General features: G+C 39.8%; 1 protein-coding gene across 4 annotated transcripts in view; it reads right to left on the reverse strand.

Moving 5' to 3' along the window:
- Positions 1-23563, reverse strand: part of Sorcs1 (sortilin related VPS10 domain containing receptor 1) — a 506327-nt gene that overhangs the window by 119021 nt on the left and 363743 nt on the right. For all 4 annotated transcript variants that reach the window (XM_005352454.2, XM_005352456.3, XM_005352453.3 and 1 more), the window contains exons 7-8: positions 7343-7461; positions 4936-5025 (exon numbers count right to left, since the gene is read on the reverse strand). In XM_005352454.2, the coding sequence (XP_005352511.1) occupies positions 4936-5025; positions 7343-7461 (209 nt within the window). The remainder of the gene's footprint in view (positions 1-4935; positions 5026-7342; positions 7462-23563) is intronic.

Consider the following 23563-nt stretch of genomic DNA (forward strand, 5'->3'; position numbering starts at 1 on the left):
GACCGGTGCTCACAGATTATTAGAGATGGGTTGATCGGGATATCAGAATTAGCCAGTAAGGGCTAGAGCTAAAGGGCCAAGCGGTGATTGAATGAACGCAGTGTCCGTGTAATTATTTCGGGTGGAGCTGGCCATGTGGGCGGCCGGGTGCCGGGACGCAGCCCGCCGCTCCTATTTCTACAAGTCATTTTTATGTATTTGTCAAGTTTGCATCCTACTAACTCAGAAGTCATACAGAAGGCAAACATAAGGACAATCTGCAGTGGCCAGAAGAAGCCAGACAAGCTCTAGATTCCGCTGTAGTCTGTAGACTAGCAGCACCGGTACTGGCGGCAAACTCCTTAGACACACAGAACCTCAGACCCTACCCACTGAATTACAATGTGTTTTTTAATAAGGTCCCTCCATGAATAATATGCACATTCAAGTTTGACAAGCACTGCCAAAGGTTCGGCCACACCCTGAAATTCCCTAGGGGAAAAACGTCCACCAGAAAAATTCCAAAGCATCAACGTTTGCATTATCAATTAGTTTAAGAACTCAGCTATTAATCTAATGTTTTCCTCTGCCATGTTCTCTAAGAAAACCGCAAGAGATGAAGGAGTTATCATAAAGGATGGTGCTCCCAGACCCCAAGACAGAGTAGTTAAGTGAACAGAACATGAAGGCCTCATCTGCCATCCTCTGGCAAGAATTCCAAATCCTTCATTCCCCACTCAGGACTCTAGCCACTGTCTGACACTGTTTGAAACTGGCTGTCTCCAGTCAAGGCTTACTGTTTCCTTAAGGGAAGCCTGCTGCTGTGCTCTGGGCTGATTTTTAATCCTGTGGCCTAAAGAGTCTACACAGAGTAAGTTCCAAAGAACTCAGAGTAAAGCAGTTAAATTATAAAAAGGCCAAAAATAAACAGAGGTACCCAAAAATATACAGCAAAAGAAAAATATAGAAATGACCTTGGATTTTGTAAAACTCAAATCTTCATAAATGGACCATGCTGTCTGAACGCTTGAGAAGCTTTACATCTGATGATCTTCTCAGAAACCATACTGACCCAAATTGTTCAGTGTGCCTTGAGTCCTCCTTCTAACCTCGAGATCTCATAATCTGAGTTCCGTCTCGGCTTGGGACACAGTCACCTGAGTGGAACTTCGTGCTCAGATGTTCTATCTGTGAGCACAAGATAACAATAACATGTCCTTCACAGGACAGTGAAGACAAAATCAGCAAGTCTCAAATACCAATAACAATATTCACCACTTAGGGCAGTCAGTGTCTCACTTAAGGGAGTCTGTCTATCCCTTTTGTTGATTACAAAAGATCAACTTGGCCTCTCTACCTTTGAAATATTTCAATATTCACTCACTGTTATACTCAAGAAAAGGTTCATCCAAATGTTTTCTGTCTGATGGAAGAAATTAGCTATGGAAATTATCCTTAAGTTCACTAGTTTGTTCAAGTGGACAAACCTTCTATGGTTCCTAATTCATAATAGGATAGGAGTCAAAACCTTTAAAATAGCTGAACAACTCCTTTCTGTTTATGTGTCCTTCCCTCAAGTATGTTATAATCCTGGATTTCTGTTAAATTGTTTCAAATGAGAGCTGCGCCTAGCACAGCCAGTTCCCACCCATGGTCTTCCATGTGTGTTTCTGCAGCAGTGAGCTTTGATGGACACACACCACAGACTTGAGAACGCAATCCTGAGAGACGACTGTCATTCTTCTACGGCATTGTACTTCATAATCCACTGTGGGGATTTGGTTCTTATAGATACGAGCTAACATTAATCATGAGCTTGACAAGAATTACCTTAGAGATAAGACTCTGGGAATACAACAATTCTCTAGACTGGGTTAACTGACTTGAGAAGACCCACCCTGAAGGGGAACAGCATGTTGGGCTCTGTCCTGGACTGAATGAACATGGGAAAGGTGGCTGAGCACAGACATTCATCTCTCTCTGCTTCCTTAAAGCAGAGCAACATGGCCAGCAGCCTCAGGCCTCTGCTGCAAGGATCCAATTCTGAGCACCTTGAACTGTGAGCCAAGTTAAGCCTTTTTTTCCCTTAAGTTGCTTTTGCCAGGGTATTTTACCACAGCAACAGGACAAATAACTAACGCATACATACACACACACACACACACACACACACACACATGCACACACATACACACACATGTGAGTAGCCTTGGAGGCCAAAAGAGGGTGTCAGATACCCTGGAGCTGGGGCTAGAGATACCTGATATAGGTTCTCTGGAAGAACAGCACAAACTCTTAACTACTGAGTCATTTCTCCAGTCCCTGGACTCAAACTACTAATAATCCTGCCTCTGCCTCCCAGAGGCTGGGGTAATTATGGGTTCTTCTACCATGCATGGTGGTAAACTATTGAACTAATGCTGAACTAAAGGGTTCTGCTGCTCATAGGATGTTCATGAACCATAGCGATATTAGTAACCTCCTCTTAGTCTCTAAGGAAATCACACAGATTGAAGTTTACTTTCTTTTTAAATTTATTTGACTACAGAACCAAATTTTTCCAATATATCGCCAGGGACATTTTATTCTGAGTGACAAATTGAGGAAAATATTGTTTTGATTCTAAGCTCTTTATTTTTTAAAAAATGAATAAAAGAAAAAGTAATAAAACCCAGATAGCTAAGGTTTCTAAGCAAGTTAGTGACAGATCCACGTCTGAAGTTAGGTCTCCTGTTGCAAATTGAGCATCCTTTGTACCCCGTGAATACTGGTACCCATCTATCTTCCACTATGGAGACAACTAGATCCATACTAATAATAATATTACCTTGCTTTTATAGAGTATCTGTCCTCTAAAACCCTGGAGGCGCTTCGTATGTATTGCCTCATTTATCTCGCTGGAGCTGCTAAGAAGAGGCTGCGAGTCAGTCAGGGGAAGCAAGAACTGTCACTGTGTTACTCTGTCTCACAGGCCATATCCTCTGACCTGCCACGGCAAGTTTAGCTGTCACTCTTTGATGGTTTCCCTTCACTTATAACTAATTGTTTAAACATAGCCCAAGGCAACGTTTTGTTCTGTCAACATCTGATACGACGGTAGTAGGTATGATGAAAGACATTTGAGCAGGAGAGAGCGGATGTGTCTCCATTTCTTCCATCAGCGTGAAGCTTTGTTCGCCTGCAGATGCAGCCCTGGTTCTGACAGGAGGCCATGTAAGGCAGCACCTTGGAGGCAGAACACTCCACCCATGCTGGAGCTTCTCTTTGAAGCTCTAACGGGATTCTAATGAAGTTTCTCTTTTGATTTAAATTATAAACACCCACCTGGACCAAATAATCCTTTTATTTGTGACACTTGCTTCCATTTTCGTAGTAACAAGCCAAATTAATTATTTCATCCTACCCTGAGAACTCATATGAAGCTAAGTCATGGAACATGACCATCTGGGTGGTAGGGGACAGGGTGGTGCAGATGGTCAATTCAGCTCCAAAGGCAGTGGGAAATGCTGCCTTCTAGATTGTCTAAAGGCCACTGGGGACAGCTGCCAACAATGATCTCTGCAAGGACTATGGACAAGCAATGTAAAACACCTGTCCAGCAGTCCATCCACAGAAGCCGTTGAGTTTAACCTACCATTTCTAGGACGCCTACACCACTGTGGCTTTTCCCCTCCTTCATGTTTTTTTTTCATAGCACAACAATTTGGTCGAGTGGGGAACATGCTAAGCTTTAACAAAGGGAGTTATTAATTTACCTGCCAGCGAAGAAAATTATAGAAATCACTAGTGTGGATGACAGAAAATTTGGGCTCCAACCTTGTCCGTGTGGCAGATAGAATTTGGTTTTAGCTGAAGTTATTCTAAGAATATGCTGACCCAAGAGGGAGCGTGTGAGGAGTGAGCGAAATAAAATATGTGGTCCCCTGATTTAGGCTCCATTCTATATGCCTCTTGACTCAGGGCACCTCACTGATGTGAGTATAAATCTTGTTCTTAAATGTACAAATCTTTCAACTTTTCTTCAAATCTTGGACAATGAATCACAATTCACTTCAGTACTCAGCCAAGGGAGGGGTACTCCTTTTATCCCCCTGAATTGCTGTCTCTTGTGGGATCCTTACTAGGAGACTCTCACAGACAATTTTAACAATTCTTAGCCTTAGCATTTTAATTTTACTTAAAGACGAGACTCGGCTCAAAATAAGTTTCATTATATTCTGTGTTCAACTTAAATTATTCAGAGTTGAGTTATAATTCTCTTTAGATCTATTTAATAACCCCCCATACATACATTTCATTTGTTGTAAAATTCAGCCACAATAGGCTAAACTTTGATCACTTCAAATACAACACAGAAACCTTGAGATTGCAAATAGGTATTTTTTAAGAAGCCACATCACCTCTTTTCCACTAGGTGGCGCTCCATATTAACACAGTTTTTCAGAGTTTGTGGAAAGAGCCTGAGGATGCCAGCCAAGGATGAGGGTCGAGAAATCACTTTTACTTTCTACTGTTTCTGAAAGGATCACTAAAGAAGTCAGGGGACTCAGCTGTTTCTAGGTCTCTGAAGATAACCCACTTCCCAACACCTACTGAGAACAACTAATGGTCTATAGCATAAAGTTAATGTTTTCTTTTTCTGTTTTGATTTAAAAACAAACATATTGCTTGGGAATGTTTAATATTGAAAGGCAAAAATAAGGATATTATTAACTTACCAGGCACTTCTATAGCAAGAATTCCAAAGAAAGAAAAATCGGAGGGAAAGAGAACCGGAGAAGGACCCATAGAGAAAGGGAGACCGAAATACCAACTAGGAATTGGGAAGCCTGGATGCAGAAGTAGGGCTGAATGAGCAGGGGTCTCCTTACTGGAGGCTGGCAGTGACCTTGAAAGTATGGCTGAGGGAGTCTGTAGCTGAGAGGAAAGCAATGAAAACCACAGCCCAACATGTACCTTAGGCAAAGCGTATTTCGGGAGCTTCATTTGTGCAAACGTGCTTCTTCGGTAGGACACGTAGTAATGAGGTCTTCCTCCGGATGTCAGCTGGATCACAGAAACAAGGTGTTAAGAGGAGCTATGGGAGACATTTGGGGTCACAGAAGACCTGCTGCTTGAGCGGAGCAGGCAGCTGCCACACAGCACCAAGAGTGCCTGCCAAGGAGGCTACCCATGGTTGGTATTCACAGAAAGCAACTTACCCACTGTATAGGGGGTGCCCAGAAGCCCAACAACAACCATTGAATAGATGAAAATGTAATCTGCAAATTTGCACTGTGGGTCTGGAAAAATGACTCAATGGTTAAGAGCACTTGCTGCTCTTCCAGAGGACTGGGTTTGGATTCCCAGCGCCTACAGTGCAGCTCCAACCATCTGTAACTCCAATCCCAAGGGATCTGACTTCCTCTCCTGAGTTCAGCCAGGCATATGGTACACATGAAAAAGCAGGAAAGGAAAAACACTGACACAGAAAAATAAATTATATATATAATGTGTGTGTGCGTGTGTGTTTGTGCATATGTTATGTATTATATGTACATATAAATTATGAGTGTATATATCTGCATATGTATTCATATGCTAGATGAATAGCATATATTTATATACACTATATCTATATAGTATATATATATACAATTTATATAGTATAAATTATATGTACTAGATACATAATTTAGTGACTCTAAAGTCAAGAAAGTATATTAGCTCTGTTCTTTCCAATGCTAGAAGCCTCAGGAGATATTAGCTCACTGTGCTTCAGCCGTCTGGCTTTTCAGCCTCAAGTCCCTGCCATACAAGTAGTCATAATGGGACAGAAGGAAGTATCTCAGATTCGGCAGCGGAGAGAAGCCTTCTCATCTCCACACAGAGTTCCTATTGACAGCATCATACTGATGTCTTAGTGTGTGTTCAAGCATGTTAGCAAAATGTCACTTCAGATTTGGGTTCCAAATTAATTCTTGGTCTCTATCTTTTAGAAACTGGCACTGTTTTGTCCAAAGCAGATCAATGGATCCTGCAAGGCTTGCAGGACAGAAGGAAAAGGTGTGGTTTCCATCCAGACTTGAACACTACTCTGGGCAGAGTAGAAGGCACCTCTGACAATGTGCCAGCCTTGACCTATGTAAATATCTGCGGTTTGAATGTCACTGGAGTTTGCGTGCTTGAAATGTCAACAAAGCTTGGGGTAAATGATCATCAGACACAGGGGAGTGACTGGAAAGAGACATTCTTCAGCACTATGTGTGGAAATGATGGGTTTTAGGAGGTTACTCATAAAATTCTAAATATAGATTCTGAGATTGATTTGCATGCCTGATATGTGGATTATAAATTGTTGCCAGGAACCAGAGAAATACTCCTGACAGCATTAGTGGTGAAGCAGTGAATGGGACAGGACTAACACATGCAACCATTTGAATGTCACTTGAAGCTATCCCTGAACTAAAAGGAACTTGTGAAACATTTCAAAGTTACATAGGCTGATTCTGGGAAGTCTTCTTTTAATGAACAGAATAGATACCATAATTTATTTTTCAAATAAACTCATGCCTAGAATGTACCTTAACTGTAGCATGTGTATATACCCATATATTATATAAATATATTTATATTAATATTTGATGTCTTCACTTAATTAGTTGTAAATGTATATATTTATACACTTATTTTGCAATTATACCTTTTCCATTCTTACCCTGGAAAGTAATAACATGATTTTTAGATGAACTGACTAAACGAAACCAAAACAATTCTTAAGAGCTAAATGAAACAGAGCACGGTTACTGCGGTCTCCTGTCACTACTCATGAAATCTCACTTCCCAAATAGTTTTTCATTCCATTAGAAGAAGGAAATTAGCCATTCCATGTTTCCCTGGGAACCACAGTGCTTCCTGACCATACCAGGGGATTATCCTTGTTGGCCTCTTGCCAGTCCCACCTCCATCTCCCGCACAATTTCCCGTTCACATTCTTTTCTTTGAAGTGGTACTGAGGAGGGGGCTGATAAGGAGAAATGGATGTAATGTCTCAGTTTACTTCATGCCTGGAGTTTCTTTGTGGAAACAGGTAAATAGCAATGTATATCACTCCTGGGTCAAAGCACGTTTTAGACAGTTTGGTAAATTCTTACAGAGAATAGGCTAAAAAATTGCCCTTGAGCCTCGCTCCTCCCTTCCACCCTTTTTTTTTTCTCTTCCCTCCTCCCCTCTTCCACCTTCTCTCCTCTCTCTGTCCTTCTTGCCCCCATTTCTGATCCATTTCTTCCTTCCCTCTGAGGGTGTGCAGGCATGCAGAAAGAGCTATAACAAGACAGACAGTAGAAATGCCCTGAGCCAATGAGCAGAAGTCGGGTCTCCTTACCTGAACAAACACATAATCATCCTGAACAATCAAAGAGTCGGGGTCAATGTAGCCTGGGAAAGGCTTATTTCTGTTGGTTTCTGTGCAGTTTTGCATCCGACAAGTTAGGTATTGCGAGTCTGGAAAGGACAAAGACAGAAGCTTCAGAGGCAATGTACATTTCTCTTGAAATTCTGAAGTGTTCAACCAAGTCTCAGTCTCTCTAAGTACTCACTACTGTTCAAATTGCCTTTGTTATTTTATTACGTGGCTACCAGCACCGCACTCTCCTGGAATGTCCACCAAGTCTTGTAATCCTACATACAAAACTCTTCTTTACCTTTTCCCTTCTAAACACAAAAGAAAGGATCTTCAAAAACTGACATAATACATTGTGATTTTTGTAACCAAATTTTCATCTTTATTTGAATTCAGCTCCACACTTTGATCTTTGACTGAAAAGCAGGGAAGCACACTTGCCTGCAGTATTTTAAAATCTCAGGTGGAAATTCTGCTGAATGAATACTATAATCCTTAATAAGATAAAGGAGCTTCTTTGTGGATTGGAAATGAAACAGAATAGCAACATCTCCAATTCAAAACCTTTGTTCTCATTTTAGAGGTGAGTAAATTGAAACCCGAGTTTTCAGCTGAGACTGCACAGTGGCCAATAAACAGCGTCATAATGATGGCTCTGGTCAGTTCATTCTCTATTGCTTCACGGATGTTGTATTAGAGAGGCTCTGGCATCTATAAAATCCTTTTATGCCAGTATTCATTTAGAATGCCACATAAAACCACACTGGAATACATTCAGCCCCTCCTCTGGCTACCATATCTACTTTCCTCTCCTGGTTACCTGTCTATCTCTCTTACTCTGCCCGTGAGTTTTCTAATCTCCTAATTTATGTTTATAAGTTTGCCCAACCTCCCCCTGGTGTTAAAGACTTTCTATCTACATTTCCTCCTTCCCAGAGAATTTAACTAATGTTACCAATTTACCAAGTTACCCATTCTCCTTCGAGGAGAATTGCACCAAGTTACCAATGAGCTTCTCGATTCAGCCCCTATCTACTTCTGAAGACCTCCCATGAATACTTCCTGAATAAAATTTAGATGCTATACCAATGATACTTGACTATCTGCTTCTAATCCCTGCTTCCCCTGTTTCAATGATAAAATAGTGTTTATGAAGACATGGTGTGTGTGTGTGTGTGTGTGTGTGTGTGTGTGTGTGTGTGTTTCTCTCTGTTATACCCCTAAATCCTAATTCTAATCCTGGCACACTGTAAGCAAAAATGTGAATACTCCTTAATTACATCTGCTTAATTACAGACATTTTTTTCTAAATTAAATACTAGAACTTGATCATTGTCAGAAAGTGGAGATGGGCAAAGTTGTGCTAAGTTGGATCCAAGGGTTCATAAAAGACTTCTCAAAATTAGCAAAGAACTCCCAAAGAACATTTCCTATGAGAAGGGTCAGTAGGGGGCAGCATGCACATTTGGTCCAGCTGACCCTTGACTGATGTAGTTGCTAGTAGACCTGTAAATGATGAAACAAAAGTTCTACTTCCAACCTTCCTTCAGTAGAAGACCGTGTGCCAGCACAGCCCAGCTATCCAGTCTAAAACCCCACTGAGAACTGGTAAAACCTAACGTTGAACAAAAACCTTTAAATATCCTTTCCACCTCCTTTTCTTTAGACATCCCATAGTTCGATTTTTTGCACAAATTAAGACCTTTCTCCTTTGAGACTTTCCTTTTTCCATCTCTATCTATAACGCACAAAATCTTCACCTCACAATTTCACAGTCCTCTAGACCATTTTCAGCCTTTAAGTGGATCCATATTTCTTAAAGGTTTCCTGGGGACACAGAAGAAAAGAAGGTTTCTTTCTATGAAACCTGGGCTTCAGTTCTAGCTGTGGTCATGTACCAGATGCATAGCTCCGAGAAAATTGCTTCATCATCTCCAAACCTGCCTCCTTCAGCTATTACATTGTGATAACACAACATCAGTCATTTGCTGGATTAGTTACTACAGAGAATTAATTAATATGTAATTAAATAATAAACTTGCTACACGTTTTGAAATTTAAACCTATATAAAAGTCAATTATTATTATAGTCATAATTTTCTTGATTTTTTTTGTTCCCCTGTCCCCCCGCCAGGGATAGGGTTAATTTGAGAAACACAATGGTTGTTTAAAAGATGAGTGACTGACCTTTGTCACTCCAGTAGCATGCCAGCATGAGGGTATGTACATACTCTGTCACACACCCTCCTCTTGTAGTTGCTGGAAAAGCCAACGCTGCATTAGTTGTGTCTCCCTTCCTTATGTGACTCATAGGCTCCTATGCATGAGGACTAATCCCCCCAAAACTAAGTCCACTCTGAGTCTTCCTGATCCCCTTCACATTGCTGGTCTAGCACAGGGCATGTAGATCTAGTACTGGTAAAAGAGAAGTGAAGGGCGGCACCAGAGATACAGAATAGTGCTTCCCTACCTCTGTACATTATGGTCTTGGTTATAAAAGTGCTTAGAGCAGATGAGACTGTGTAGAGTGCACTTATTCTGAATCACTTTGCTAACCTTTCGGTCTTCCTAAAGTTATTTCCAAATACAAACTTTTAAAATAGGACGGCACAATATTATAGTATGGACCCACTTTTTGGCAAGCTGCATATATAGACATCAATCTATGTGTGCCTGAGCAGGACTGTGAATAAAACATGCACGAGATGTCAACAGTCGTAGCAAGACAGTCAGTGAAAGAATTGGACACTGGGAAGTCAAATTGCTGATCCAGCACTTCTCACTGGGGTGAGTGGAGAGCGACAGAGGGCTTGAGAGATAAGCAGTTCCAACAGACACCTCTGAACATTCTGGTTCCTTCCACCTTCTCATTCTGATTACTCTGATTTTCCTGTACAGTGAGCCTATGTTCTAGATGGGAATTATAATCCATTTAGCTAGGTAACAAGAGGAAAGTCAAAATTTGTCTTCTGTTTCTGCTCAGGATGCTAAAAAGTGAAACTTACACGCTGAAGGAAAGTGACCTCAAAACCGTCAGCTTTGAGCTGCTGGCCTTGTGAAGTTTTCAGTTTGCTCCCTTTCTCCTTCTAATGGAAACAGAAAGAAATTGGCTGCGGTTCATAATGAGGGACCAATCACTCTTATTCCCCTCGAGGTTTGCTGTAATAGCATTAAGTATGATGAACTCTTTCCATATTCTATTCTGGTGAGTGTGTGATGCGATTCCATAGGAAGTCTCATGTAATTTGGCATTAATTAATGTCAATTAATGTATGCAACTGCTGGATGTTAAAATTAATTTCATTACCTCCCTTACACAGATGTTTTTCTTGCCACAGGTAATTAGGATACTGCACTGTTCTTTTCAAAGCTCCTCACTCTGCAACAGCAGCTGTTTGGAATAATGTGCTCCCCATCCATTGCAAACCGGTGCTGATACAGAGAGGAGATGCTGCCTTTAAAAGCCAGGCTCTGCATCAGGGAATGGAAAGATAAGTGTAGGCCACGGGCTGTTATCTTGGGAAACCTAAGTAGACTTCTCAGTCCCAGGAAGCTCTAATCCATATCACTGGAACAGACACTATCCCTCTAGACTATCTGTGACAAAACAGATCCTGGTTCTCCCCTTTAGTCTGATGCTTGGTGAATTTGCTCAGGTGGCAGAAGCTTACTGGTTATTCAAATCTTCTCTCTTTAATTGTCAGTGTTGCCTACTGTTTCTGAGGTCACCACCTGCTAAAAAAAATAAAACCACATATTTGTGTTTTTATGGCAGTTTCTCGCTTCATATTCAGTTTTTGGGTTGGATTTACTATTTTGTTTGCTTGCAGTTGGCGTTGCTTTCCCTCCATATGGAAACATGAAATTTCCCAGCTAGCCAAAGCAATGTTGAACAGATAGAGCAAAGCAAGAGGCAACCTATTACTTGACTATTGTAACCAAAGAAACACTGTATTTGGGTATACTTATAGTAAACGATGATACAAAATACAGGCCCCACCTGAGATAATACCACACACTCATGGTTGATGACTTTCAACCAAGGAACTAAGACTAGACAAGAGAGAAAGGATGGTCTCCTCAATAAGTAGTGGAAGAATTGGATATTCAAATTCAGAAAGGCAAAATCAGATTTTTATTTCACGTCAAATATAAATATCAACTCAAAATTGAACAAATATTTCAATGTTAGTCTTAAAATAGTAAAACTATTAGAAGAAACTACAGGGAATATCTTTCATACCATTGGTCTGGGCAAAGATTTCAGAGGAATGACCCCCAAAACGCAGGTCACCAAAGCCAAAACAATCATGTTATTGAAAGAAACCAGAAAGCATCCATATGCTGGAGAAAACAATGACTACGGTAAGAGATGAGTTAAAAGTTAAAAGAAAATATTTTCACACCACATATCTGATACAGAGGGAACACCTGAAATCTGCAGAGGCGTCCCTTCAGTGAATAGTCAAGTGGGAGGAATCAGTGTGGCCCTGGGCTTAGCTCACTATCTCCTTTTTATATAGTATGGGATTCCAGTCAGTTCCCAACCAAAGTGGCCCAGTCTTCAACCTCAGTGTCACTGGCAGTGTGCCTTGAGATTCCAAAAGTCAACAACTGGGACACTTCCTTTCTCTTTCTCTCTCTTTTTCTCCTTCTTCTTCTCCTATCTCTCTCTTTCTCTCTCCTGCTTATGGATCAAATATAAACTTTGTGTTATTGCCCATCATCATGTCTGCCTTTCTCTCTCTCTCTCTCTCTCTCTCTCTCTCTCTCTCTCTCTCTCTCTCTCTCTCTCTTATTTTTTTTGAAACAGGGTTTCTCTGTGTATCAGCCCTAGCTGCCCCGGAACTAACTCTTGTAGACCAGGCTGCCCTTGAACTCACAGAGATCCTCCCAAGTGCTGGGGTTAAAGGCATGCTCCTTCACCACCACCCAGTTAAGACTACACTTCTTAAACCTTTCAAAGCCAGTTCCTCCAACTAGGCCCAAGCATTCAAATGCATGAGCCGATGGGGGACATGCTCACTCAAGCTACCACATATAGCATTGCATGGATATGAGTTAGTGTAACCATGACTGACATGCAGCATCTAGGCAACCTGAAGTTAGCTAATGAAGGCAGACACTGGATGCCCAAAAAAACCTGCAAGTAAGCGGTTTTGTAAGCATTTCTAGCAGAAAGTCACTTTTTTTTTGTAATTTCGTATAAATACGGCTTTATGGACAGACGACTTCACCTTGGCTTTGCCTTTGGCAAACAGCCAGCCTGTATAGGCCTGTATGTACTGAATAAAGTAGATCTCATCTGCTTTAGGCTCCTTGCATTCGCTTCCTTTCTTAGGCTTAGAGTTTGGACTTCACATGGACTGTTTCTGGAGCAGTGTTCCGAAATAACAGCTTCCTTCCTCCAATTGCTTGTTCAGAGTATTCTTCCCATAGCTGCTTCCAACCATGGTTCTAGTCACTGATTCTGTGAATTCAGGTAGTTTAGGCTCCGCATGAGTGAGATCCATGCAATGATTCATTCTTCCCCTGGCTCATTTCACTTACCAGGTAGCCTTCAGGTTTATTCCTGTCAGGACATTTCAGTTTTAAAGGTTGGGGATAACTCATTGCATAAATATGCCAGTATACTCACCGATGTGACAGTCACTCACTTCAAATACATGCTTTGACTCTTATGAATAAACCCTAATGACCACGAGAGTGCTGATCATCTCATCAGTATCCCTTTTGAATTTTCTAATGTATATACATTAGAAATGGAATTGGTTGATCAAATGACATAATCTGAGGAACATCCACTTTATCTTCTATATTATGCATGTTAATTTACATCACTACCAATAGTATACAAAAGCTCCATTTTATCCACATGGATACTGACATGTATCAGGCCCTGTTCTGATAATGGACATTCTGTTGAATATGACCTTATCTCATGTTAGTTTCCCATAGATTTCCTTCATGATTACTGGTTATGAGCATGTTATTGTATATCTGTTTACCATTTATATACCTCTTCCTGAGAATTGAGTTGTTTTCTCATTACTAAAGTGACATTTGGGGTACTTACTTTTTATCAGACGTGTGGTTTGCAAATATTTTCTTTTAGCATCGAACTTGTCTCTTACTGTACTCACTGATTTTGAAAGTCCACCTACAACAGAGCCTCCTGCATGTAATCTCTCAGTTGTTGCTCCAGCACCATGTCTACCAGCATCATGTCTACCATCCTGCCACCATGATCCCCACCATGATGACCATGGACTCACCCTCTGAAAGTATGGGCAAATCTCCAATTACATGTTTTATTTTATAAGTTGCCTTGATTATGGTGACTTGTCATGGGAAAAGAACAGCAAGTCAAGGATTACCTAAACATGAACTAGCCCTTACTTCTTCTGTTCACATCAGTCCATGGTTCCAAAAAAATCATAGTGGTAAGAGTTTGAGGCAACTGATCACATTCTATCTGCAATCAGGAAGGAAGCATCAATGGATTCATGTACTTAGCTCACTGTCTCCTTTTTATGTAGTATGGGATTCCAGTTAGGAGCAGTGTCAAACAAAGTGACCCAGTCTTCAACCTCAATTAACCATAATCCAGACAGTAGCTGAAGTCAGGCTCCTGGGTGAGTCCAAATCCCATCATCTTGACAATTAACCATCACAGAGGATTACCACCAAAGGATCCAAAACTCTAGTGAGGTGGAAGACTCAGTAACCTCTTCCACAGAATGGTGGTTACAATAATTACTAATGTTTCAAACTTGCTATAAGTATATAGTCCAAACATTTTCACAACATACAACAAATGTATGAAATAGGAAAGAATATACATTTCTTGTATGTTGTGAAAATGTTTGGACTATATACTTATAGCAAGTTTGAAACATTAGTAATTATTGTAACCACCACTCTGTGTAGGACTACTGAGAACTCAAGAACAATGGCAATGGGTTTTTGATCCTACTGCACATAGTGGCTTTGGGAGAGCCTAGGCAGTTTGGATGTTCAACTTACTAAACCTGGATGGAGGTGGGCGGTCCTTGGACTTCCCACAGGTCAGGGAACACTGATTGCTCTTCAAGCTGATGAGGGAGAGGGACTTGATCGGGGGAGGGGGAGGGAAATGGGAGGCGGTGGCGGGGAGGAGGCAGAAATCCTTAATAAATAAATAAATTAAAAAAATAAAAAATCAAAAAAAACGAAATGTATAGTAGTCAATGGAATGACTTAGCCTTTTTTAATGAGCCTATATTATAGATACATATAAAAAAATTTGGCTAGGAGAAATGATTTGGGATTGTGGGCACTTGGGAGACAATCATGAAAAGAGAAGCTATATTCCTAGCACTCATGTAACAAACTGTGTGCTCCATAATACCTGCTTCTGACCTCTGCACACAGATCGGCATGTATATACTTGTGCATAGACTTACATGCACACAGATGTGAATAATATAAAACAATAAAGTTGTTAAAGAAAATACTGTTTTCTACAAATACATATAATTATTATTTGCAACTGAAAGTAAAGTTCACAAAAGTCATTTTTAACACATCATGGTAAATACTATTATACTATTCATAGATAATAGATACTTTGTATGGGCAGTGTGAAATAGTGGTCAGCAGGCTTAGCCTGAAAAATCAATAACCATGGATAGAAATATGGAAGTCACTTTTACACTCAACACATGAGCCTTGCTGTATAGGTGGTCTTTCCTTCCACTTGAGTGATCCCCAAAGTCCTTGCTTTATACCCACAAGCCTTGTTACTGCGAGGTCATTTCCTAAGCTAGTGTGCACACACTGTCTATGAGGCAGGCTTTTATAAGTTTAGAATCCAAATAAATGTTAAATCTCACTCTTACTTTAAGGTCTGACAGGTCTTTGTTTGTTTCTTTCCTACTCATGCCAGACACACCTAAGACTTCTGCCGTCCCCGGGCAGCTCATGCCTTTAGGATTCTAGTATTTCAGAACAATGTGATTACTCCCAGGGGGCAGACACCTTATATTCATTCAGAGAGATCTGCTGACTTAAGTTGTCTTTTCCTCTCCTGTTCCTCCATTCAAATTCTCCTTGGGCTTTAACTGACTTTTTCTGGAAGCTCAGTCACAGCTAGGAATGTCTCCAATGACAGCAATGGCAGCATTGACCTCCAAAATCATCAGAGCAGCCTCTCCTCTGGGTCAGAACGGTGCCAAGTGGATCACAAGAGACTATGCAAAAACTAGAGCACTTTTTTTTCTATTAAAGGTGAAGAAACCAAGATTTAGGAGTGGAATTTGTGCAAGATCTTATGCGAGTAAATGACAGAACAAAATCTAAAATACATATCACACACACACACACACACACACACACACACACACACACACACACACATAAAACGTTCCTCTGTTATTTAAAAAATATGTATTCAGCCGAGCGGTGATGGCGCACGCCTTTAATCCCAGCACTCGGGAGGCAGAGGCAGGCGAATCTCTGTGAGTTTGAGACCAGCCTGGTCTACAGAGCTAATTCCAGGACAGGCTCCAAAGCCACAGAGAAACCCTGTCTCGAAAAAAACAAAAAAAAATATGTATTCAGCATGGACTTACATAGTCTTAGTACTGTAGAAGATTAACTATCACCAGAACTTTAAAGTATGCAGACAAACATTGCAATATGCTTTCCTATTCCCTGTTAATTCTCAACTTTAAAGGAGAACAAATTTTAAAACCCAAATATCAACATAGTAAATTTCCTTGTGTACTTGATGATGCTTTATTACTTGTTTTAAAGTCTTTATTTTAAATGTCCTTACCACACACACACACACACACACACACACACACACACACACACACACACCAGAGAGACAGACATGCACAGTAGCACACTGCTGTCCTGTGCATTTTTAATTGGTCTTCTGTTCTTGTGTTATGTGCCAGTTAAACACTGCTATCATCAAAAGTGGGAACATCAGTCATGAATGTGTATATCAAAGTTGAGACATTCCTCAGTAATTATCTAGTTTTACATTTTCTGCTTTGACATGATGACCTTGTAAATCAACCTTCTTTATTATTTAAAAAAATTTTTATTTGTGACCAGTGTGAATTATAATTTTTTTCCTTTCCCTTTTCCTTTCCTTGTATTGTAGGAGAATAATCCAATGGCCTAGAAATTGTTATGTACATCTTCTATCACTGCAACACATTTGTAAATCAGATGGTGTCTTTTTAATTGTCTATTGGCACTTAGAGGCTGTGAACACAACAGAGAATGTTCTGGAGTAATAAAAGTTTTGCCAAGCACAAAGCTAGGAATACAAGAGATCATTAAAATAATAAACATCAAAGGAAATACATAAAATTTATAAAAGCATTTGCAAATAGTATTCTGGGCATATCTTGTGAGTTATTCAGGTCCACATGTAAGAAACTACCAACCTTCATGTCTCTGTAGAGATGTTCTGCTGTGTGACAGAGTTTGATTGTGATGCTGCATTTGTTAAATTTAATATCACACAGAATTATGGACTTATGTCTTTCACAGTCTAGAGTCCTGAAGACAGAGACTCATTTATAATTTGTTCTGTTGTGAAGAGGGTAAAAATACCTTTTCCAGGTAAGGATAGCTATAGAAAAGGTCAATACAATGTGCAAGATAGCATGACAAGGTGACAAAGATAAGCTATCTTCATACCCCAAAACAATGATTTCTGGGCAAAATCAAAAAATCAAGAGGGAATGTGGGCCATGCTGGAGGAAGAGCAGTCCATTTGTACGCAGAACCATCTAGCCATCCAGTCAACCAAATACCCACATCAGGAACGACTCCAGTTCAGCAGACCCGAGTAATGTTTATAGGTCACACTCAACACTGACAAAGTGAAAATGCATTGTTCATTAAACTTTTCACATAATCTTATAAAGAAAGCAGGAGGAAGAAGAGGACAAGAGGGGGAGAGAAAGAGCAAGAAGCAAGAAGGTAAGAGAAGAAAGGAAAGCCAGAAAGAAATTAGAAAGAATGAGAAGCCAGAAACAGTGAAAACAGTTTAGTGGATAAGGAAGCAAATATCTAGAGCTTCTTTCTTTTTATAATTACACTATATTTATTCCATTTTTAGTGTGTCTGTGTGGGTTTGTGTGCAGAGCTTAAATGACAACTTGTAAGAGTCAGTTCTCCACTTTTATCTTGGGGATTCCAGGGGATGTAATTCAGGATATCAATCTCGGGGGCAAGTGTCATTACCTGCTGAGAGAACTCAGTGCTCCCAGAGCTTCTTTCCTACAACCTGTTTGTTTGTTTGTTTCACTAGAGAAATGAGTATAGTATATTTACGTGTATTTATATGCATGTCATAAGATTAATTCTAGGAGAGACGTAGTATAAGGAGTAGTTCCTGAGATGTGAATAAATTCAATCAGCCATTTCTTCACTTCGTACCATTGGGTTGTTACTGCTCTCTATACTAAATGTCACACTTGGAACATGGTAGATGCCCAATCCATTAGGAACCACACAAAGAAAAGGACACACTTCCCTGTCATGTGATAGGCTAGCCATTGACCAGGGACACACAATCCCTGTGTCGTCTGTGTCTGTTGGTCTGTCTGTATGCAATGCTCTTTCACCACACCACAAAATGCTTTACTTTCATAATATTTTGGCTCCAATATCAGATGCCACCTTATCAAAGATTTCGTCCTTGTCAGCTTCCTCTGATACCTGACTATGCTTCTACTCTGCTATGCCTTTTTACACAGCTGTGTACACATTTCTAAAATAAGTGCATTATGAGATTATTTATAATTAGTCATTTCAGCTAGAAGATAACCCCTATGAGAGCAGGGCCTTTGCAACATCCCTCCATTCCTCATTCCTACTTACGACAGGACTCGGCACAGCAAAGAATCTAACAATATTTGCTGGATAAATAAGTATAAGATCAGGAATAAACCAAACCTGGTCTTAAATCTTAGCATAGTGATCATGGGAAAAGTATTTAATCATTGTGAATCTTATTCCCCTTACCAGTAGAGTGAGGGATATAACAACAGCACCTACCTCCTTGAACTGCAAACAAGCTAAGGGCAACAGAAACAAGAAACAAAATACATGGTGATTTTACTCTTGCTCCCCAATGTTCGGGATAATAAGAGATTCATGTGGACCTGCCAGGATCTTTATAATCCTGACTTCCTGAAAGCTAGAGTCAAAAAACCTGTAATTTTCCACTCATTAGAAGTGATCACACACATTCATATGGACTGCTGCTGTGCCCTGAGAGATTCTAAGGTCTCAACAGAAATGGAGGTCTCTGCCTCGAGTTAGAGCATGGGTTTTCTGAGAGTCTCTGGGCTCCTGTACACTCCTGGCAAATTAATGGCACATAGGCAACAGAGGAAGTTGTGCAAAATGGCTATGAAGCATTCAAGAAGAGTTGAGCCTATTAGGGCAATGTCATTATAAGGCATTCTCTGTAGTATAAGAGAGACCTGCATTCCTTTATTTCATAACTTCCTGATAAGTTTTAGGGGATGGCTCCAGGAGACTATATCAGACAGCTTTATTACAAAGAAGAAGTTCCTCAATTCTAGACACTTGCAATGGGAAATGGCTCCAACTGACACCACCAAGAAGAAATGTAACTGATTCCAGCCCCTCTGTCCTATTCAAAGCTTGATGCTCCATTTGAGAGTGGAAGATAGGTAAGGATGGATTTGTTCAGTTGTTGGAAAATAGTGGGAATATATCACAATCATAAACTCAGTACAAATTGAGCCCTCTAATTCCCTCCAATGCTTCACCTTTAATGCTACTCATAAACTGACCAAAAGAGGAAATACATAAAGTCTCACCATGGGAAACAATAACACCAAATGTTTGTTGATTGTGGAATGTGGGTAGTAAGACAAATACATATCAGTCTTTGTCAAAAAAATGAAGTGTTAATAATCTCTAAAATGTTACAGAGAATTGTCATCTTTTTAAGCTTGTTGAAGAAGAAATAAAAATCACCAAGTGGATCAAATAAAAATCCTTCTGCTAACTCCAAATTGAACACAGATTTAAACAATAAGAACATGGTGTATTCTATTGCTCATCAGCTGGGCTATGTTTAAAAACTCATTCACAGCATCCGTGTTTGCCAAAAGTCGAAAGAAACAACACAGGGATCTGCTGATTTCAGGACTTTGGCTGCCTGCATTTCAGGACATAAGCTAACAATGTTAAGGAATTTAAAATGCATGTGTCTCTGGCTCAGAGACATACAATTAGCAACTACCCTTTTGTTGTTGCTATTATCCAAACATGAGTCTTACTACCTAAAGAGAATGAAGATGTGTGCACATCGGAATTGTCTGAAATAGGCAAAGGTCCACCTTCTACTGAGAAAATGATTATTAGATTACAATTCATTATGTAAGGTGTTTCCATGTAGTGATGAACCATAAAGTCACTGAAGTCCAGCGTACAAATATGTTGAGATTTCTAAACTTGATTTTCTGTTCACCAACACTCACTGTAGCCCAGTGGCGTGTATGTCTGTGAATATACTTAACATTGGTCTCCCCACACATAACTCATATTCCCTGTTTCACAGAATTCAGAGGGGGAGAACAAGCAATTACAGAAATGGCATTTACATTTCAGACTGAGCTAACAACATAAAGTAAAATCTACATATCCTAGGATAAAAGCACAAAAAAAAACTAAAAAAAAAAAAACCTATTTAGATTCTGAGTTGAAGAAAGATCTCCCTAAAAAGCTAAAAAAGTAGATGATTAACTTGTATTTTAATTTTACCATGATGACTATCACTTGTGAGCAATCAGACTGATGGCCATTAGGTGAATTTTACCTTGTGAATGTCTGACTCCTGACAACTATCGTTCTGTTGTCGTATTTCTGCTATTGTTGCAATAGAAGTCGTTTGTGCTTCTAGTGAAACCAGCTTAACACTCGATGGCTTGGATACCACCAAACTGAAGGGCTAGGCTCTGGATTGCCTTGTTAAAACATTTAAGCATCCCTGTCTCATTCTTTCCAGTCACCAGTATGCATAACCTTCCATGTGAACAAAAGATTGCAATGGTAAATGATAGGAAATATACGAGAGATTTTCAGGCTCCACCCAAGACAGAATTAATGGGCTCAATAATGAAATCAAGTTGTGAGTTTCATTTTATTTCACCTCCATTTGTAATGAATGAACTAGTTTGAGGTTCATTTCACGGAGTTTGGGGGCAGTCATTTTCACACTCCACTAAAGGACCAAGGCCTGTTTTCCCCAGTGAAGGAGATTAGTCCTTGAGAAAGTTGTTACAAGGTTACTTAGCCATGCATAATAACTCTGAGACTACTAATTGTCCCTTGTCCTCTGTTCCTATTGGCATGAATCACCACTAGGACAGAAATAGTCAATTTACTGACTGAGGATTCAGTGTACAGAAGATGGCAAAACTTGTTTCTGTAGCTCTCCATACATGGTGTGTGCTGACAGGTTATCATACGTGCTTAACTATGCATACATGTACACTGCCATGTGACACATTCAATGGTATGCTGATTTCTGCCAAAATCATAATCATGAAATATGACATTCAATTTCAGACAGTTATTGGAGGGCTTGTGTTGATGCACATGGGCTCAAAGACCCCATAGTCACACTCTCTTTTAAGACAATATTTCTGCACAATGGTACTTACTTTTCACTACTCATTCACTCAGTAAATCTTGAATATTTCAAGCTCTGAGTTATGTTTCAAATAGAGAACAAGGATTAAATATGACATGACTTTCAGTACAATGGTCTGGCCAGCACTTTCTTTCTCACAATGTATATTATATGCATAAACATACACTGTAATTATAGAACATAGATTTTCTTTCCATTTTGCTTTTTCTTGTTCTGGGTACATATAAGGTAAACACACACACACATACACACTCATACTCATAGAGAGGTTAAAACAGTCAAACTTTTACATCCTGGACTAAGGTCTGTCAATTTGTCCACAGCTGAACATGGTGGCCAATAAGAGAAGCTCTGCTTAGTGAACACATTCATGGTTTCCAGTGGTGTTTGTGTGATAGACTGTAGTTATGCTCGTTCTTTTCATGTTAGCTTGCCAAGGCAGAAAGGAATGGACACAGTAGCATCCCAGTCACATATGTAAATTACAAACATGTGCACTTCAGGATGTAACTGATGTCTGTATCTGTCCTAGAATGAAGCTTGTCAGGACTATCCTCCTTCATAAATGGACTCTGTTGAAATACAATTGAATTAAGTTATAATCTAAGGGCAGCTGACATGACATCAAGGTGAATCTCAGATTAACCAACCCAGACAAGCATTGGCCACCCTCACGTAGATGAACCAAATTGGCAAGCGAAACATTTTTCCTGTGTCAAACATCTCAATGTCTTGGATACAAAATTTTTGAATACATTAAAATAAAAATAAATTCCTTCTTTAAAGTATAAAAATATACTACCTTGGAATATATGATACAACCCAGAATATATGACCTGGAACGCTAACTTTGGGGTTTCCCACAGGACAATGAATAAACAAAGAGGAATTTCAGACAAGGGATGTGAAGACAACGCAAGCTGGAAGTTCTGAAGCAACTGACCCGCCGGCAGCCGGGTTTGATAAATGCGCTTTCTACTTGGCTACTCTGAACTCTGGACTTTCCTTCTGTCTTCCCTTCTGTTTCTGTTACCTGGAGCCAGAATTACTGATTGTCTGGAGAAAGGAAGTGGGGGAGGGAAGGAGTGGGCGGCAGTAAGCAGCAGAAAGGCTGAGAGGGACAGGGAGATCATAGTATCAATAAATCTAATTTCATTTTTTTCACTGAAGCAGGTCAGATGTTATGCTTCAATCTTTTATTTCAATTGGCAAGTATTTCTCTTTCCTGTTTTGTTTTGACAGGAATATCTTCTCAAATTCAATACCTTTACTGAATATCTTTATTATTTGAATGCCATTCTCACTTTTGGGTAGTTTCTGTAAATGCTGCCTTTGCGGGGGAAAAAAAAAAGTAAGGTAAAAGTTAAAAAGGATAAATAAATTAGAAGTGATCTATACCATGCTTGGTGAAGGTGGAGCCTGGGGTGGCATTCTGACATTAAGCTCCCCCATGCCCCATGAGCACAGGGATAATGTTAACTGTAAGAACACGTGTGGATAAGGATGCGTGATGGCCTAGCTGTTTCCAAGTAACAGGGTTATATGGACTAGGAAACCACAAACCAGAAAACAGCATTTGTAGAGAGACCCCGCCTTTTGGGGCGGGACAGCCTAGGGCGAATGTTTTTACTAATGAATTGGAACGCAAGACTGGAGCCCTTCCTGTTTCCGGTTTACGGTGGATCGCTGAACTCCGGGTGTGTGAGTGTGCTTGAGAGGATTAACTGGTGTGATGGGATGATTGGTATTTGTGAGTTACTGTTTTTAGAAAATTGTATTGGTACTGTTTCCTGTATATCGATATATTGAATATTGAATGTGAGTATTCCTACCTCTAATTTTGTAAAAGAGTATGTTTATATTGTCTTGATACATCTACCATATTACAATGTACATTTCTACCTCTGATACTATTTATGTAATATCATTGTTTACATTTGATATGTAATGACATTGTTTACAGATGAAGATCATTGCCTTCATATATTGCATAGTTGTTTATTCTCTTAACCTTCAAGTTAGATAGATATTGAGAATTATATGTTTGTCATGTTTATTTTTAGGTTAATCATGTCTTTTAGTTACCTAGAGATTATATTTAGTATAGATAATATAATCTTCAGCCTCTTTAAAGAGCTGTAGAAAAATGGCCTTTAATCTAATCTAGAATTCTGTGCCTATGAGACACAATTACTCCTGGCAACGCCACTCTACTCCCGAGAGAACATTGAGCACCAAAGACACTCCACTGGGAGCTTGTCTTTTTGGCAGAACTGGCCTTTGGGTTAAGAAAAGCCCATACCTCAACTACTGACAAAGATATGAAACAGGATTGTCTTATCTTGCCAAGACAGGGTAGGATAATTCTAAGAAAGTTTCTTGCATTTGATAATGGCATGTCAGTTATGTTAGGCCTTAGCCAAAGTTGGTTGACTCAACATTGCGAACGAGAATTTGGGTGATTGCCCAGGTAGTCAGTTGTCTCTGTCATTTTTGACACA

This window comes from Microtus ochrogaster, chromosome 8 (genome assembly GCF_000317375.1).
Source record: "Microtus ochrogaster isolate Prairie Vole_2 chromosome 8, MicOch1.0, whole genome shotgun sequence".
In the NCBI taxonomy this organism is placed as follows: domain Eukaryota; kingdom Metazoa; phylum Chordata; class Mammalia; order Rodentia; family Cricetidae; genus Microtus; species Microtus ochrogaster.